Genomic DNA, 12,508 nt, shown 5'->3' with positions numbered 1-12,508 from the left:
CTTCTATCTTTGATGACCCTATGATTTCTAAGATGTTTTCTAGTTTTGACATATTTACTACGCTTTCCCAGGCTCAGGGTCATTTCTTCCCTTATCAAAATATCTGGAGCCATTCCAAGGAAACTTGAAAAATAAAAAGATGTGATATGTGATAATGAACCTTCTAGGGTTTTATGTGGGTGGTGAAGTCCTCCAGATGATCCTATGTGCATATGACATTTTGCTGATTTTCTTAAGCCCTAGAACCTTACGGATTTTCCTGGAAGAGATCTAGTCACTTAAATGAATATGGTCCATCTAGCTTCATAAAAAAGGCCAAGAGACTGAAGAATGTCTACTGCTTATACATTTCCATGGACAACTTACAGAACATGTCCATCAATATGTATATCTGGGACAGAAGGTATAGATGGACAATAAATTTGGCTCAAAATTGCATAGGAGGAGGAGAGTGGGTCAGATTGCCTTCTAGAGATTGCAGATCTCATTTAAAAATCCCAAGTGTCCTATTACAACAGACTCATATTTCAACATTCTACTGACGATCTGGTGGAAGGAAGATATGGAATACAATGATCTCCAAAGAATTAAATATTAACATTTTGCCGAGAGCAATGGACAAGTCCATGGTGAGTATGCACAGACTGCAACACGTAACACTACTAAGGAATTCAGAAGAGCAGGAGTAAAACATGCCGTGAAGGAATTGTATGCCTGGTGTGAGGGAGGGAGAAAGATGAACTGGTCCCATGACAAGAGTGAAGGATGACAAACAAAGAGCCAAAAAGCCAAAGCAGACCTTCATCCCACTGAGCGCTCCCATATGGGGAACATAGGGGAGGCATTGGACATGAGTCAACCCAGGATGGTCAGGCAGGGATGATTTTCCATCTGTAACGCTGGAAACACCTTCCCATCCAATGAGATCAAACATCCATTTGAGTATTTGTGTTACTAGAGAGAGAGGGCACAACCATTTAGTAAGTTTTTATGTGCCATGCATTGAGCAGCATGGGGAATGCATGCTGAAATATGGGCAATAGACATTTTTCATCCCCTAGATCTTTCTTGTGTGGATGGAGGGACCATATTCCTTTAAGTGGCCACAGATCTTTTCCAGGAAAATCTATAATGTTCTAGGGCTTAAGAAAATCAGCAAAATGTCACATGTGCACAGGACCTCACCCCGTACATAAACTCTGGAAGGCTCATTATCACATAATTTTTTTTTTAAGTTTCCTTGAAATGGCTCCAGATATTTTGATAGGGGAAGAAATGAACTTGAATCTGGTAAAGCATAATGATTCAGTGGATAGAGTGCTTGACTTGGAAGAAGGAAGATTCCTTTTCCTGAGTTCAAATCTAGATTCAGACACTTAGTAGCTGTGTGACCCTGGGCAAGTCACTTGAAACTGTTTCCTTAGTTTCCTCATCTGTAAAATGAGCTGGAGAAGGAAATGGCAAACCCCTCCAGTATCTCTACCAAGAAAATCCCAAATGGGGTCATGAAGGGTCAGACATGACTAACCAACTGAACAGTAAAATGTGCCATGCATTATATTATAAGTTTTATGACTATTATCTAATTTGATCTTCACAACAACCCTGTGAGGTAGGTGCTATTATTGTCCCCATTTTACAATTAAGGAAACTGAGGCAGACAGAGGTTAAATGACTTGCCCAGATACACACAACCATTAAGTGTTTGAGGCAAGATTTGAACTCCAGGTCCAGTGCTCTCTCTATTGCACCACCTAGCTGCTATCAGGTATTTTACCTGGAACCTTCTGGGGACATAATGTCTTAGCTTAGCCCAAAGGAACAGCTCTACTAATGGGGAATTCAGGTAGTATGGGAAGGATATTTTCTTTAGTCAGACCTTTTGTTGTGTCTCACACCCTCCATCCCTTGATCAACAGACATTTATTAAGCTCCTGCTGCATTTGAGGCACAATGCTAAATGATGGGATACAGAGACAAAACAGTCCCTGCTTTTCAAGGAGCTAACATTTTATTTGGAGCACACCATATATACACTTAAGTAAATAAAAAAAATACAAAATAATTTGGGGGAAGGAGGACTAGCCACTGGAGGATCAGGAAAGGCTTCTTTTAGAAAGTCACACTTTAGCAGGGCTTGGAGGAGAACCAGGGATTCTAAAAAAAAATGGAGGTGGGGAGGAAGCACATTCTAGGTTTGGGGAAAATAACCTGTGTAGACATGGGAGAAGGAATGTTATGCACAGGCTAGAGACCCAGGTTGGAGCCAGACTTGGAAGGGTTTAAGGACCAAATGGAGATGTTTGTGTTTTGTCCTAGATGCAATAGGAAGCCACTGGGACCTTTTGAGCTGGGACAGCTATGTGAAGATAGGTTGGAGAGGGGAGACACAGGACAGTAAGGCTAAGTAGGGGGTGATGGCAATAGTCCAGCTAGTTAATACCCCATAGAGAGGGCTATGCTATTTAGCAGGCCAGGTGGCAGGAGACATTCTCAGCTTTTCCTTCTGTAGGACTTTGGGCTAGCCATTTAACATTTCTGGGCCTGGGTATGCTCATCTGTAGAATGGAGAGGTTTAGGTGACTCTCCAGTTCTAAATCTATGAATCTGAGGTTTCTGAAACAGAACAATTGAGTCGACTTTGGTTTAAACTCAGACTTTGCTACTGAATATCCATGTACCCTCTAGGCAAGTCCGTTACTCCTTCCCCCCACTTTTGGGTCTTGGTTTCCTTATCTGCAAAATTAGGGAGTTAAATTAGGATCTCTTCCAGTACTAAAGGACTACTAAAAATCATTCTCCACGACAAGTTCAATCTTCATCACGACATTAAAAATTTCAAACTTGGCCTAGAGGGAAAAAGACTATTCAAGAGGCAAAAGGGTGAAACCCCCAATTTTTACTTCTACTTCAGTAATGATGTAAAAAGTGGCACCTTTTCCAGTCTAGAAATAGACTGTCTGGTATAATTCAGCAGCCACAGGTGAAATCACCAGTCATTTCTCAAGCCACAAGCCTTGCTGCTAGATCCAGCGGTGAAATTCTACACACACAGTACTCAGGGTCTGATAGAGACTTTTGTTCAGTACTCCTTGTATTCCTCATTGACCGATCAACAAACAAATGCCCACGGAGAGGTTAACAGGATAATGTGACCCTTTGTCATAGGAGGTTTTTGGTAACCAGCAGAGAGGAACGGATCAGAAAGTCAGAGTATGGAATTGACTTTTAACCCCTCTGGGGCTCAGTTTTCTCATCTATGACAGCTAGTTATCATTTATATGGTGCTTTTTTTAGAACCCTTGGTTACCCTCAACCTGGTTTGCCCCATCAGCTGGAACAATTTACCGGGGTATGGCTGCTGCACATGTTACAGCTTCTTGGAGCCACAGGAGAGAGTTAGGTGGAACAGGTGGACACCAAAGGTTGAAAGAGCCCCGAAAAGGGCTTGGCAGCTACCACACCAAAGGTTCTGGTCCTCCCTGAACACAAGAGCTTTCTGAGCTCTTATTGGTCTGATCAGCCACAGTCAGACACACTGAAATTTCACTTTACAATGGTGACATGACTTTGGTCCTCTTCTAAGACGAAGGACAACAACCAACCAACCAATCAACCAAGATATTGCTTCAATATGTTGCTTTGCCAAGCACTGAACATGTTATCTCATTTAATCCTCACAACAATTCTATGAGGTAGGGCCTATTACTAACCCCATTTTATAGATGAGGAAACTGAGTCTGAGTGAAGTCAAGTGACTTGCACAAGGTTACTTAACTAGTAAACAACTGAGAAGAGGATTTCAACTCAAGTCTTCCTAACTCCAAGTCTAGCTTAATATTGACTGTGCCACCTGTCAAAGAAAAATCATTCCTTTGCTACCTTTTTATTCAGGTATCTAAATAATAGATGGAAAAGTACTTAGCAAAAGTTAAATTTTTACAAGTTTCATAATTGTAGGCACAATTGTGGCAAGTTAGCATTATTTCATCTTCTCATCTATCAGGAAGAACATTATTGAAGGTTGAAAAGTTATTTAATAATTCATGTCATTTATTTGTAGGCCACAGGGATATATGATTCTCTTCTTCCATCCCCTATCCTCCTCTCTATTAAATCAACCGCACCTCTCATTTATATCCCTCATTGATTAAAAAAAAATATGATTTCACATATATTCTCTTTGAGCTCTACAAGGTATAACTGCTAGGTCATTTTGGAATTATTATGACCATCTTTTGAATGAGGAGACTGAGGCCCCGGAAGATTACAACTTGTCCCAAATCACATAACTCAAGAGCCGTGAGTTGAGGAGACAAAGCTCAAAACCATCCGGGGAACCTCTCCCTGGATCAGAGATTGGAATGCTGGTCATCTCCTCCTAGTCTGATTCAGTCTGCTGCCTCTGGTAGTCCAGCATTCCAGTGGAACATGCCCTGGACCTCCTCCTCAGCTAAACAAGCCGCAGCTTCATCTCAGACACTTTATAGGAGTACTTGTACCCTCTGCCCGTTTTCCAGTTTATTCCATTGCCAGAACTCTCATGGGGACCTCTGAGGTACAAGCCATTCAGGTTAGACAGATGACAAGCCCTGTACCACCAGGCTCCGCGATATGTATGAGCACAATTTCCTTCACTTTGGTCGTTGTCTCGATCTTTTGTTGTAAAGGAATAGTTTTTATGGAAGGTCAGTGAGTCACCTGCAAAGGGAACGATTTAGACCAATATTTACTTATGGTAAAGGTTAATCTCCTTAGTCTGGAATTCAAGGTCCTGCACACATGGGCCCTACTCTATTTCACCCCATCTTACATTGTTCCCTTAACTATGTTGTCTCAGTCTCCATATATGTAATTAATTAATAATTTAGGCTTGAAGATGTCTAATGTTCTTTTCATCTCTGACATTTTAAGTTTTAAAGGTTCCTTTCAGCTCTGACATCCTGTGTTCTAAGGTTCCATTCAGTTCTGACATCCTGTGTTCTAAGGATAAGTTTCATATCTTATCAGATGACATCTCTGCTTCAGCCTGTCTCCTGGTTCTCCTTCTTTGCTTTTTATCCCACTAACCTTGCACAACCAAGACCTCATTGGGACTCACCTGCATCACCTTCCACAAAATCTCCTAGGATCAGCTTGTAATTTTCAGTCTCCCTTGCAATCCGGAATGAACTGTACTTGGCAAAGGTGTGGTGGCCTTCAAAGTCACTGAGATCTACCCGGAGCTCAAAGGTTTCTATGAGAAAAGGATTTGAAAAGATTTTGACCAGACATTTCCCAAATCACAGGTCTGGCTGGTAGTTCCAGGATTGAAGTTTTGTATACAGTGGACCTGGTAGAGACTTGGGGTCACTGCCTCTGTATTTCTTATTGTCATTCAGTTGTGTCTGACTCTTCATGACCCCTTTGGGGTTTTCTTGGCAAAGATACTGAAATATTTTGCCATTTCCTTTTTTTAGCTCATTTTACAGTTGAGGAAAGAGGATGAAGTGATTTCCCCAGAGTCCCACAGCTAAAGTTTCTGAGGCTAGATTTGAACTCACAAAAATGAATCTTCCTAACTGCAGACCTAGTACCCTATCCACTGTGCCACCTAGCTGCCCGACATTCCTTATTGATCAGTCAACAATGAATGCTCTGAGGGAGGTTAACAGGGAGGTTTGTCAATGGAAGCTTCTGCAACCAGTGGAAAGAAACAGATCTGGATGTCAGGTGGCCCTGGACATGAACTTGACAAGTCACTTTTAAACCCTCTGGGACTCAGTTTTTTCACCTATAATGACTAGTTAACATTGATTTAATGCTTCTAGGTTTGCAAAACAATCCTCAATCCTCACAACAACCCCATGAAGTAGCAATTATTATCATGTGCTTGGGTGAGTTGTTGATGTGGGGTTAGGGGAAGAAAGAGGGGAAGAAAGTAGGATGGGACTGGGGAGGGGAGATCTGAACAGAAAGGAGATTCCAGTAATATCCTTACAGGCCTCTCTAGGTCTCCCACAAAGTCTGGGTGTTTCCCAACCATCATTTTTGAATTCAGGTAACTTGCAAGGGTTGTTCTTACCCTCCATCACAGAGGAATGGCTGTATTTTGAGGAGAAAGATGTCAGGAAGGCCTTCACTACCAAGAAATTTTCACAGTGCACTGAACTTAATGACCAAAATTTCATCACTCCAGCTTCATGCTTTGGGGTTAAGCAATATCATTTCCCAGGCCCTCTTTAAAATATAATCATTTCCCCAAAAGATAATGGTGTAAGGTCATTGACATCTCAGGGTGAGTGATTTTATCCAATTCCTGTTTGGAGGATGTTGAACAGCTCAGGGCCCTGGGTGACTTTGGGGGCCTGAATCAGTCCTCTTTCAGATCCTTACCTTGAACTGTCAACAAATGAAGGTTATCATTGCCCATCCAGAAGTCCCCCAGCTGACTGCCAAAACCTCTCTTGTATTCAACCCAGTCCCGAAAGAAATCCACGGAGCCATCAACCCGTCTCTGGAAAACCTGTGGGGTAATGAGAGAGTCACAGTGGGAAATCATCTACTGTCAATTCTGGAACGGGCCTTGGAGATCACACTGTCCAACTTCTCAATTTTATAGATGATGAAGAAACTTGGGCCCAGAAAGGAGAAGGGAATTTTCCAAGATCACACAATCAGTGGCTAAGCCAAGGCTTGATCTTGGTTCCTCAACCTTTCCACAGGTTTACTCAGCTAATCTCCAATGAGCTGATACTCACAATCCATCCCCCGCCATCCGTGTCCATGTCACAGAACACAGTCAGAGGCTTACAGACTGAGAGGATGATGGTGTACCAGCCACTCAGGGTGTTCCCTTTTCTGAGCAGCTCTTGGCAGTCTCTACTTCCTGGGGAAGAGACAGGAGAAATACCAAACCAGCAGAGGATAGATGCTTATTTGTGAGAGCAAATTAGACCTCACCTGTCCCTGGATAATAAAAAAACTGGCTTCTGAGTCCTCATGACTCAACCCAAACTCTCCCTCATCCATTGGTCTTTCTGTAAACTATTCAAGTTCATATTGTTTTATCACTTCCCAGAACTCTCTTAAAATTCATTACATTTAATTTTTAATGCCTATGGATCAGACCCAAGATTTTCTCAGTGAAGGGAAGCCCTGATAAGGAAACTCAAGCTATGCAGATCTGTAACTACTCCAAAACTCCCAGTCTTAGAGAATTCCCTGGATATTGAGAAATGATGTGACTTCCCCAAGGTCACATATCTAGTATGTACCAGAGGTAAGACTTAAGCGCGGGACTTCCTAATTCCATTTATTATACCACACTGCTTCTCATTAATACCCAATATCATGCCAGAAGTTGTTGTGCTCTACGAGCAAGGCAGAATTAAAGTAGTTCAAAAGAAATATGAGATGCAAAGATTTAGAGAATGCACCCCAAATGTTCACATGGACAACTTGTACCCAACCTGTGGTAGAACATTTCGAGCTTGTAAATCTGATTAGCCCCACCATAACTTGACTCTGTCACAATGGCGTCATTTTGGTCCTCTTCAAGAACAAAGGACAACAACCAACCAACCAATCCTGCCTTGTGTTTTCCTGCCTAATCATTTTATTTTTGTTCCTTTTTTCTGTGTTTTTGTTTTGTTTTGTTTTTACATATGTCATCACCTTTCTCCAAGACAAGCACAGGGTATTTCAAAAGTCTTAATCTATGCCTACCTCAGGTAGACTTAAAATTGCCCTTAAAATTTTGGGACACCTTGTACAAGCTGTTGATGAGGGTATAGATGAAGGGAGGAAGCTCAGCATTAGGGAAGCCAAAACCAACCTGGGCCTGAATTTAATAAAGCCACTGATTTCAAGTGGACCTTTGATTGAACCCTCTCATCACCTCCCAGCCCTATCTTTCAATACCCAAACCATAGTCCAAAGTCAGAAATCAGGAAAAGTCACCTTTCTTGCATAGGTCAATTTCTGCGTCAGCCCCTGCACATGGGAAGAAAACTAAATTAGCTTTTGGAAGTCAAGATACATACACATCCACCCTCAGGTTCTGCCTACATATGTACTAATAACTCAGGTATCAATACTTCTTTAAGATTCACACACACACACACACACACACAAACACACACACACACACACAAATGTGAGGTGGGTGGTATAAGTGTGGCTCCTGCTGTCAACACTGCTTTGAGTCTAGGAAATGGAATTTAGGGGAAGTGTCCTGACTGACAGCAGAAATTGACTTTCTAGGAATGAGCAGCCCAGTGAATGGAACCTTAGGGAGCTGCTCTTGCTGCAGCGGGCATTCAGGTTTTATCCATGGGGTTCTTTGATTTCCTTTTAATTACTTACCTTTGGGACCCATTGGTCCTGCCTTCCCAGGAGTCCCAGGAGGGCCTCTCTCCCCTGTAGATACCAGTGAGATAGGAATGGTGATAATAAATTATAACATTTAACTTGAAATTCACCAACTCCCCTTCCCACCCAACCCCCAGCCACTCTCACATACTCCCTAGATTATGATTGTAGAGGTGAAAAGGGACCTCTGCAACCCTATTCCTCTCCTTTTACAAGTAAAGGAAATGAGGTCCTGTGACAGATAAATTAAAATAACTGAGAAAGTGCAATCCAGGTTATGTGACTTATTAGCAAAACAGGCATAATAAATGGTCAGCAGACTCCCTAGTCTGTACAAAGACCCTGCATACAGAGTGAGACAGATTTTTATGTATTCAAAACAATTAATCAAATAAGACCAACTAATTAAACAGAAAACAACTGACAAGACAAAAGCCAGGGTACAAAATTAGGTAATCTGATTTCTAGCTGGAGGAAAGGTTGAAGGCTTTCCAAGTTGGGAGGGGGGAAGAGTACATTTTGGCAGAGTTGGTAGGAAGTCAAGTAGGTTTTGAAATCTTTCTTTTCCCAGAATTTAGAGATGCTGATTAATTGCAACCACCTACATTTATGAAACAATAGATACCTCATGCCACCTAGTTTCCCATGGATGATTTGCAACAAAGCAACAAGATGAAGGATAATACATGTAGCAGCACAAGATGGAATCAGTGTTCATCAGATGGACTCTAGCAGGTTCACTTGATTCCCACACCAAAAGAACTGCATTTTGTAACTGGTCTTTGGTCATCCTGGAGGACTTAAATCACTCATTCAGAGTCATCCAGGTCATAAGGGGATTTGACCTCAGACCCTCAGATTCCAAAACCAGCATTCCTTCCTCTGCGCTATGGTTACCTCTTGTCAAACATTAGTTCTTAAGACTAATGACATTTTTTTCATCCTTAGAACACAATTATTTGCTCTAAACAGCATTCCAAGAGCCACAGAGTGTGGTCTAAGAACCATAGATTGTATATTAATTATGTTGGTGATTATGATTGTTAGGGAAGCTGTATAATATAGTGAATGATCCTAGAGTCAGGAAGACCTGCCTTCAAGTCCAGTCACTTAAGTCTCAGAACCTTAAGCAAGTTAAGAGTTGTAATCAGTTTTGTTTTTTGGATGGGGATGGAGAAGAGGGAAAGTATTTTGGAAACTGAAACTAACTTAATAAAAAGGCATAGCATCCCCTCCACTCAAAACTACAGATGAGTGACAAAAACTACGGATTCTTGATATGTCAACATGTTAGATTTACTAATGGTAATGAGTATATTGGGCATGATGGCGGTGAATTGTTTGCACTTGTAATCTAGCAACAAATAGGATTTAATACTCATCCAGATCTGAGCATAGTGGTATGAGAGATGCAAAGATGATTAAGGTGACCCCTCCACTCCTGGATCTTTCCATGCATAAGAGAGATAAGATAATGGTAATTATTACAGTTAAAATAGTAGGAGTGGTGAGAATTCTGAGTTCAGATGAGTGAGAGATACCACATCCAATTGGACAGTTCTGATAAAGCTCAGTGTACAAAATGGGACAATGGCTATTTGGGGGAGGCAGGGCAGGCATTGTCACCACTTGACAAGAAAAGTGAAGTTGAAAGAAATTAAGTGAAGGGATTTGCTAAAAGTCCCATAGGAGGTCAGCAGTAGAGCCAAGACTAGAACCCAGATCTTCTGGCTATATATGCTGAAGTATGAACTTGTGAACTAAGCATAGACCCTCCAAAACATAATTATTTTCTGAAAGGACTTTTGAAAGATACCTATTTACTCTAAATAACATGTGAAGAGCCACAGCTTATGGCCTATGAACCTCAGCTTTCCCAGCTTTGTCCTGTGTGGCGAAAGAGTCAGTGTTCTGTGACCATTTCCAACTCATATCAACCAAAACCTCTGGACCTACAGGGTATGGACACATACCTCTTTTTCCATCAGAGCCAGCTTCTCCTTTGGGACCAGGGGGTCCAGGAAGTCCTGGACAGCCTTGGAGTATGGCAAGTTTGTCAGACTCCCCAAGACCCACAATCTTTACATCTGCAGAATGTGAAAGACATACACACACATACACCATTGAGTATTGTATTTTCTATGTATTATATTACATTACATTATATTAATTAAGTTATGTTATATCTAATTTGATCTTCTCAACAGCCCTGGGAAGTAAATATTATTATTATTGTTAACGCCATTTTATATATGAGGAAATTGAGTGAGAAAAAGGTTAAGTGATCTGCCCAGTGTCACACAGCTAGTAAGTATCTAGGGCAGTATTTGAACTCAGGTATTCCTGACTAGTCTTTCTAAGCACTAAACCATCTAGATGCATATAGAAGTTCTGGGAAGAGAGGGAAGGGGTAAGAGGTTAGTGGAGAGAAGAGATCCTCTTTCTCAGAGAACACAAGGTTATAGAAGAGAAATAAGAAAGAGCAAGATATTTTTGAGAAGAATGGGTCTCCATGTTCCTCAGGACTAGATCCAGGAAGAAATGTCAGTTCTAGAGCTTAGCGCCATCTCTGGGAATCACACTCACCTGGGCACTGATCAGGCTTCTGAGCAGTGGAGGTCATGAGGCATATACACGCCAAGAGCCAGGCAACTCTGTCCATAGCCTGAAATGGGCTCTTCAGCCTCAAGGCTCTAGTCACTTCTTGGTGCCTTTGTCATTGGCTGCCAAAGGCTGCCCAATCTTATAAAGGCATTGGAGAACCAGCCGTCATAAGCCTTTCTGTCTTGTTTCTCTTCCCTCTTGGGGTGAACTGTTTGCTTTGGCAAAGTATCAGATATTGGAAAAGAACGTTCTGCTCTAATTAGGTCCTTGGGAATTTGCTGCTTCCTAGGAACTCCTTTTTTCTTTTTTTCTTTTCTTTTCTGTCCAGACCTGTGATTTCCTGATGAATGATCCCTACTGCAGGACAGCCCCAGGCATGCTTCATTCACTTTCTCTGACCATTTCTTCCACAGCTTCAACAACCACTTCGGTGCCTACTCCAGAGATCATGCTCATTGAGAAGCTTTTATTCCTTCTATCTGAATTACAGTACTGGGCACTGATTGGTGACTCCCTGGTCATCTTCTCTACAGCCTCATTAACTGCCTTGGTGCCCATGGCAAAGACTTCCCTTCCCAATCTTGACCTCCACCCCCATTCACCTAACCAAGTTTGGAACCATGATTAAATCAACTCCTAGAAGAATGTGTGAATCTCTGTCTGAAGATTTAATGCCCTGTTCCCATCTACTCTCTGAAGTATATATTATCTCCCCTTCTTAGAATGTAAGCTTCTTCAGAATAGGGATTATCTTTACTTTTGAATTTGTATACTCAATGCTTAGCACCGTGCTTGGCATATTTGTTGCTCGGTTGTCTTTCACTCTTGTTGAACTCTTCCTGACCTCATTTTGAGGTCCTTGGGGTTTTTTTTACATTTCCTTCTCCAGCTCATTTATACAGCTGAGAAAACTGAGGCAAATGGCATTAAGTGATTTACCCAGGGTTACACAGCTAGTAAGTGTCTGAGATCAGATTTGAACTCAGGAAGATGTATCTTCCTGACTTTAGGCCTGGTACTTTATCCATTGGACCACCTAGCTGCTCATATATGCTTGGCACATAGTAAATGCAGTTACCAGTGTGGAAACATCTTCAGTGTAGATTATCCACTCACCAATAATTTATATATTCAGAGGTTTCCCTGGAGCTCAAAGAGATTACATGATTTGCATGAGGTTGTATAGCTGGTTTGTGTCAGAGGATGAACCTGAACCCAGGTTTTGCAAGGCCACAATATTATTCCCCTAGGAATGCAGTATAGAAGAACTAGAAGTGACTTCAGAAATCCTTCATCTACCCCACTCCCACTCCCCATCTGACAAATGAGGAAACTGAGAATCAGTGAGAAAGGTGAAGACTTGCCTAGGTCAACTCAGGTAACTTATAGTCAATTAAGATTCCATCAAGAGGTCTCTGATTTCAAATCAAATAGTCATTTTTTTAGGTTCAATTACTTTATTTGGGGGTAGTTAGGTGATATAGTGGATAGAAAACCAGGTCTAAACCTAGGAAAACTCCTCCTTCTGAGTTTATATCTGTCTTCAGACACA

General features: G+C 41.6%; 1 protein-coding gene across 1 annotated transcript; it reads right to left on the bottom strand.

The window, feature by feature from the left end:
- Nucleotides 1-3,856: 3,856 nt before the first annotated feature.
- FCN2 (ficolin 2) lies at nucleotides 3,857-11,096 on the bottom strand. Its single transcript, XM_072632911.1, has 8 exons — nucleotides 10,939-11,096; nucleotides 10,326-10,439; nucleotides 8,347-8,400; nucleotides 7,942-7,974; nucleotides 6,741-6,868; nucleotides 6,376-6,505; nucleotides 5,102-5,236; nucleotides 3,857-4,701 (listed from the first exon to the last, which is right to left on the bottom strand). The coding sequence occupies exons 1-8, from the start codon at nucleotides 11,012-11,014 to the stop codon at nucleotides 4,454-4,456; spliced, it is 918 nt and encodes a 305-aa protein (XP_072489012.1). The 5' UTR covers nucleotides 11,015-11,096; the 3' UTR covers nucleotides 3,857-4,453.
- Between the last annotated feature and the right edge of the window lie 1,412 nt (nucleotides 11,097-12,508).

The sequence above is a fragment of the Notamacropus eugenii genome, chromosome 1 (genome assembly GCF_028372415.1).
Source record: "Notamacropus eugenii isolate mMacEug1 chromosome 1, mMacEug1.pri_v2, whole genome shotgun sequence".
NCBI classification, from domain to species: domain Eukaryota; kingdom Metazoa; phylum Chordata; class Mammalia; order Diprotodontia; family Macropodidae; genus Notamacropus; species Notamacropus eugenii.
Note: the sequence above shows the minus strand (reverse complement) of the source record. Positions and strands in the feature narration are given on the sequence as shown.